This window comes from Colossoma macropomum, unplaced genomic scaffold (genome assembly GCF_904425465.1).
Source record: "Colossoma macropomum unplaced genomic scaffold, Colossoma_macropomum, whole genome shotgun sequence".
Classification (NCBI taxonomy): Eukaryota; Metazoa; Chordata; class Actinopteri; order Characiformes; family Serrasalmidae; genus Colossoma; species Colossoma macropomum.
In genome coordinates this window covers 6,544,586-6,550,585 of record NW_023494787.1, presented here as the reverse complement: position 1 = coordinate 6,550,585, position 6,000 = coordinate 6,544,586, and the positions used below count along the sequence as shown (strand labels likewise).

Here is a 6,000-nt window from a genome sequence, read left to right as displayed (position 1 = left end):
AAGTAATTGAAAGTGGAGCCTCCAGTCGAAGTAGGTGGTCCTTGGCCACGTTTCGATGAAAGCTGCCGGACGCTCTGACGAAGTCTCAGACGTGTCTCAAAGCCAAAGATGCAACAGAGGGACCCGTTTCTTGGCCATTACGTCACTGAAGGCCGTTCCATTTTGTAGGATCCTTTCAGTGTGGCTGATAAATGTATTGCTTCTTTCTGGGAATCTGCAGGGCTCAGCTGGGGGATCCTCGCAGTCCTTCAATCGCCAACAACAGTTTTGAAAGCCGTTTGAAGAATAGCGGAAACAGCTAAGAGTTTCTAGTGAAATATATACATTGTGTACATAGTTACTGTGAAAAACATGTTGACAGCAGATGGTAGTTTAAAAAGTACAACAAAACCTATCCAAGAAATCTGTCGTAGTATCGGGTGTGCTAGAGTTTTTCGCATTGCTTACATCGGTAGGCCGTGACGTGTCAGTACCGTCTGCTGCAGCTGCCCCCATTGTGAGCGTGAAATGAAAAGAGGCCTTCAGACAGCAGCGCTAGTAAGGTCTTTCCTACTTCGGGCTGCAGCCTTGACTTTGAGACACGACTTATGTTGTCATCTCCCCTCTTCTCTGGCCACGTAGCGCTGTGGCATCGCCGAACTTTGATCTGTCCTCTCTGTCTGCAGAGCCACAGCGCTCAGCAGGGTTTCAGACATCAGCTACAGAGTTCTCAGCCTGCTTCTCCGTAAGGCAGAATATAAATCTGTCTTTATATCATCACTCTGTTTCCACACACTCTTAAATCTCTCTCAGATCTGTCCATCAGCTCCTGCTTCTTTTGGCCCGCTGGACGATTCGAAAGGCCTTGGAAAGATAGCGGCTAACGAGGCTGACAGGAATCAGTTGAAGAGCAATGCTAACTAGGTTGATGTGCTTTCCTTCTCTGCTTCACCTCAAGGTTGTAGATTAAGGGCTGCTGGTCTTGGTCAGGTAATCATGGGCAGATTAACCGGGACAGAGTTGCTGTAACGTTAGTTAGGATGGCACATAGCTGACGTTGGTAACTGGGCTAACATTGTTAATTACTAGGAATATTTTCTCTCTCTTTTCACTCGCTCGCACGTTCTTTCTCTCTCCATCCTATACCCTGTCTCCTGTTCTGCTATCTCTGTGTAATAATAGGTTCTTGTATCTGTTATCTGCTCTAGCAGCTCTGATATCTTACAGTAATTATTTTCCCTCTGAGGTGGAAACCTTTAATCCGTCTGAGGTGATGTAATTTTTTTCCACCGTCAGGGCCATTTAGAATTAGTTACTGAGACAAGAGAAGCTTTTAGTTAGTCTTAATGCTGCTGTCATTGCTTGATTAGTCCACTTTGAGAAATCTGACTGCCTGAGACAGAGATTAGTCCGTTTAGATCAGTTCACTGTTGTTTTTTGTTTTTTTTTTTATGTATTTTTTTGGTAACACTAAAATCAATGAGCGGTGTCTCTCTCTCTCTCTCTCTCTCTCTCTCTCTCTCTCTCTCTCTCTCTCTCTCTCTCTCTCTCTCTCTCTCTCTCTCTCTCTGTGTGTGCACTGATTTTATTCTGTTTACTGAAGGTCTCTAGTTAAGCTGGTCTATTAAGAACCCTTTTATTTTACTGCCAGTACATTTACTGTCTCTAGAAGTGTTACTCCTTGACTTTTAATAGAAGATTAAAAAAGCTTGGTTTCAGTTTTTATTCAAGGGTTTAAAGGTGTATAAATAATTTATTAAAGGCTTTATAAATGTGACATTAAATCTTTATGAATCATCAGATCTGTTCCCTGCTGGTTTTATTTCAAACCCAGTGAGTAAATGCGCGCTATATCTCAGGATGTAGCAGATCAAAAAAGCCCCTGCTCTTAGCTTATGGGAGACGTACAATCACAGCCAGTGTGAAAATGTGGTTATAAGGGATTTTTTTTTTTAAATTGACACTAATTGATCATACCTGTATAAAACTATATTGTAACATGAGCTCAGTTTGGCCTCCTTTTACTGTTGAGTTAAGGAAAAATTGAGCTGACCGGAGCAGATACTGACCAGAGAGGAGCCGCAGGGTGTGATGCGGTTATTAAGATGCTAGTCTTACACTGACGCTAGTCTTACACTGACGCTAGTCTTAAGTACACTGAAACTAGTTAATTAAAGACTTAAGTCGTGGTGCTTGTTGTTGTTGTTGTTGTTGTTGTTGTTGTTACAGGACCTCATATCGCTGATATAATAACTTTATATAAGAGATCTGCTGACATTTGTATGTTTTTATATATGAAAAACAGTCATTCATTTTTACATGACCATTTTCCAACTTTTATTGCTTGGATTCAAACAAACAGTTTTTGTTACTGCACCTTTTAGACTGTTATATGTAAACAAGCTCTATTCTGATTGGCTAATCTGTGTCATACCTCGTTCAAACAGCAGTTCGTGCTGAAACACTCCTTATAATTTCAGTGTGAATGGGCAGGGCTAAACTGCTGTCAGCTGAATAAGTGGATATATGTAAATATGTTGTTTTCCAACAGTTCAGCCGGTTTTTGTAGTTTAGGCTCCGTGTATGGACTGTAAAGATTAAGGAGTTATTGTGTAGAAGCATGCGGCGGTAGTATAAGGATTTCATTGTATCTTTGAATGCCCTCTGACAATAAACCAACCTTGTATCTTAGTCCATTCATAAAGTGGAAAAGGCAGCTGGCGTTTTCACATAGGGTGAAAACAAAATCAATGAAGCATGAATACAAGTTTACAAAAAAAAAGAATACAGAATGAAAAAAAGGGTTGGTATGACTCTGAGAATATGGAAATAAAGTGTGAGGTTATTTTGTAGTGAGTCACCAGACTGGATTTTCCTTCCATGTTGATGAGCTGTGTGTGCCAGCTCTTAAAGTTCTCCACTTCTCTGTTGTTGTTGTGATTTTTAATTTTAATTGAAAACAAAGTAAAACGCATCGACTTTTTCCCTTTAATACAGTGGAACAGAGATTCTTGCTTCCATGAAAAGTTCCCTCAGTGAAAATGTGTCTGTGGTGTTGAGGTGTTGAGAAAGGAAGTGGGTATTTAGAGACAGGAAGTGCACGTCAGCGTTCTGTTCCATTTTAAGGAGAACGTGCCTCTCCAGGTCTGTGGTGACGACTAGCTGTTTAAAATAAAATAAGATGAAATGAATTATGAAATATAAAGAGATTGGAAAAGGATGTAGGAAAAGGCTCCCATGACCCCAGTACAATAACATCCTCTGATTCGGTGTCAGAAAGGAAGTATTAAGTGTGTGTGTGTGCGTGTGTGTGTGTGTGTGTGTGTGTGTGAGGCTGCTTAGTTAAACATTCTTTGCTCTAACTTGGTTGTTTAAATTATGTATTTTTTTAATAAGCATGTATCGTTGCTGTCATAGCAAATCCCCCAAACATTTGTTTCGTATTTATTTTTTACATTTTTTTTCAACCATTTGAAAGCAGTAGCTGCTTTTTTCCATCCTCTGAACATTTAATGAATAATGGACCAATAGAAATGTTCCACTAATAAAATCTTTATACGTTAACGCTCATTAAAGCTAAGGACATGTTTGCCTTCTCTCATATAATTACGATACAAGATTTTGTTACTACAGCAACAGTATAAATGCAGTATTTCTGTATTTGTTTCTGACCCTCATGCTCCATGTTTGCTGACAGGCTTCTTTGTTTGTCTGTTGTGTTCAGGATGACAGTGATGGAATCCCCTGGTCGGAGGAGCGAGTGGTGCGAAAGGTTCTCTATCTGTCGCTGAAGGAGTTTAAGAGTGCACAGAAACGACAGCCATGTGACGGCCTCAGCGACGGAGCCAAAAGCCCAAACGGTAAGTTCACATTTGCAGCTTCAGTCTCAGGCTATGCTGGTATATAATCAGAAGAATCTTCAAGACACCATTATAGACCCTTGCAGTACACCACACCTGAAAAGTACCCTGTTCTAGAGAGTCTGGGTTTGTTTACAGAAATAGTTCAGCAAAAAATCTTCTTCTTGCCCCAGATGTAGATCTGCCAAGACATGTTTGGTGTCTGAAGTTTGCTTCCTTAGTTTTGAGATGGAGCTATGAGGCTAATGTTGCTAGCAAGTTGTTACTATTGTGCTCTTGCATAGCTTAAAGCAGTAGCAATCATAGTTTCACTGCAAAATTAAAGGTGTACTAAACTGTGCGTTGGCTGGTTGAACACATTTGGAGTGAAGAGAAATTAGTGCAAATTAGATTTTTCACTATATTCTTTTGATGTTAAGGGCGATGAATGTGTTTGTGTCGGTGGAGGACGGCAGTATGGGAACAGGGCTCTGTGGGCTTTGGAAGTTGTCTGATGCTGTTTGTCTGACACCAGCACTCAGTATCCCCCTAGACTCCACTTCACACAGACCTCAGAGCTAAGCTGCACTGTCACAAGAAAGAGCCGGGAGATGGAGGGGAAAAAAAAAAGAGTGAGCTTCACATGATTTTACCCAGAGAGGCAGAGGCAGTGGGAGCTTTTGTTACATGTGGGTTAGCCCTGTTTTTATCCCACACGTTTTAGAAGGAGATGAGCGTAGTGGGAACCGAACGGTTGTGATGACATAGCGGTTAGTCTCAGCCTTAGAAGCTCCACCCACAGAGTAGAACTGATGTATAGTGTATGCCAGGACTGCCACAACTGTCAGGATCTTTTCATAGTCAAGCCTCTGATCGGTTGTCAGCATGGCTGTCCACTTTTTATCAGTCAGTTGGGCAGGAGCAGATGTACTTGGTCATGGGCTGCTTGGCTACACTTTGTTTTCCCTCCAAACCTACCCCAGTGTAATCATGCACATGCCACATAATATACATGAATTAAGCAATAGAGAATTACAATACATAGAAATTGACCCCACTTTCTGGTCTTTTTTTTTTTGTACTGGCTGGTTGTTGATTGTTGATGTAACTCATTGTGCACTTGATGTCCTACAACCTAATGACTGTGAAATCCAAGACCAGATATTGGATTCAAGGTCTGTGTTTGAAGCGCTCTGTATTAGATGCTTTTTAGGTGTCTCCGATGGTCATGACCTAACCAACCAAGCGGTAGGCCTATATGCCCACAGGCAACAAGCAGCTGTAATGTGACCTTATTCAAACAAACCAATATGACATACATAAGATAATGAGTGGTTGTTTTATGGTCTTCTTTTTTGAGGATGTTTTTTCCCGAAACTGTATACCAATTATATTTTGGCCTCACCTAGCTGCTCTTCATGTGGAGCAGGTCACCACTCCAAGTTTAAGTTCAGTAGTCTGCACACATCATATTTTTTCCAAATAAAGAGTTTTACTTGGGTTATCAAAAGCATCTCCTTCTTCATTCTTCACTGCCGTTGCTGCAATATCACAATGTGACTCTTTGGCCAATATCTTTATACGTTTGTTCTTAAATGTATGGAGCCCTGCTGACGTCCCATATAAACAGAAATAATGCGTGGCCTTATTAACGCATGGAAACGAGATCCTAATGCGTGGCCGCGACTTAGTAAGACGTGGGAATGAGATGATTAAGTTGTGGCCACCACTTAGTAAGGCATGGTCTCGTTCTCATCCCTTACTAAGTCGTGGCCAAGCGTTAGGATCTCATTCCCATGCCTTACTAAGTTGCGGCCATGACTTAATTATCTTGTTCTCATGCCTTACCAAGTCGTGGCTATTTTTATTTTTATTTATACAGAGCGTCAACAGTGGGGCTCCGTATAAATGTGTTCTTGATAAAGGTCCCAAGAAAAAGTCTACGTCAGATTCATGACGTGTTCTTAAACCATAGAACTGTTCACACCTTTGTGCTCTTGAGTGTGTAGATTCTGTTCTTACCTAAGAACAAATCCCAAATAAGAAAACATTGTCAGAATCTTCGTAAAAACTGTAAGTGGGTTTTAAGAAGAGATTTATTCTTACGAATGGTCGGTGAAATGAAGCTCATTGTCGTTATGTTAGGTTGAATGAAATGTCAGCGTTCAGTAAAGCAGTAGTT

At 40.9% G+C, this 6,000-nt stretch overlaps 1 protein-coding gene across 2 annotated transcripts in view; it reads left to right on the top strand.

Annotated features, from left to right (window-relative positions):
* jarid2b (jumonji, AT rich interactive domain 2b) overlaps positions 1 to 6,000 on the top strand; it is a 171,785-nt gene that overhangs the window by 84,742 nt on the left and 81,043 nt on the right. For both annotated transcript variants that reach the window (XM_036565982.1, XM_036565981.1), the window contains exon 2: positions 3,704 to 3,839. In XM_036565982.1, coding sequence (XP_036421875.1) covers positions 3,704 to 3,839 — 136 coding nt within the window. The remainder of the gene's footprint in view (positions 1 to 3,703; positions 3,840 to 6,000) is intronic.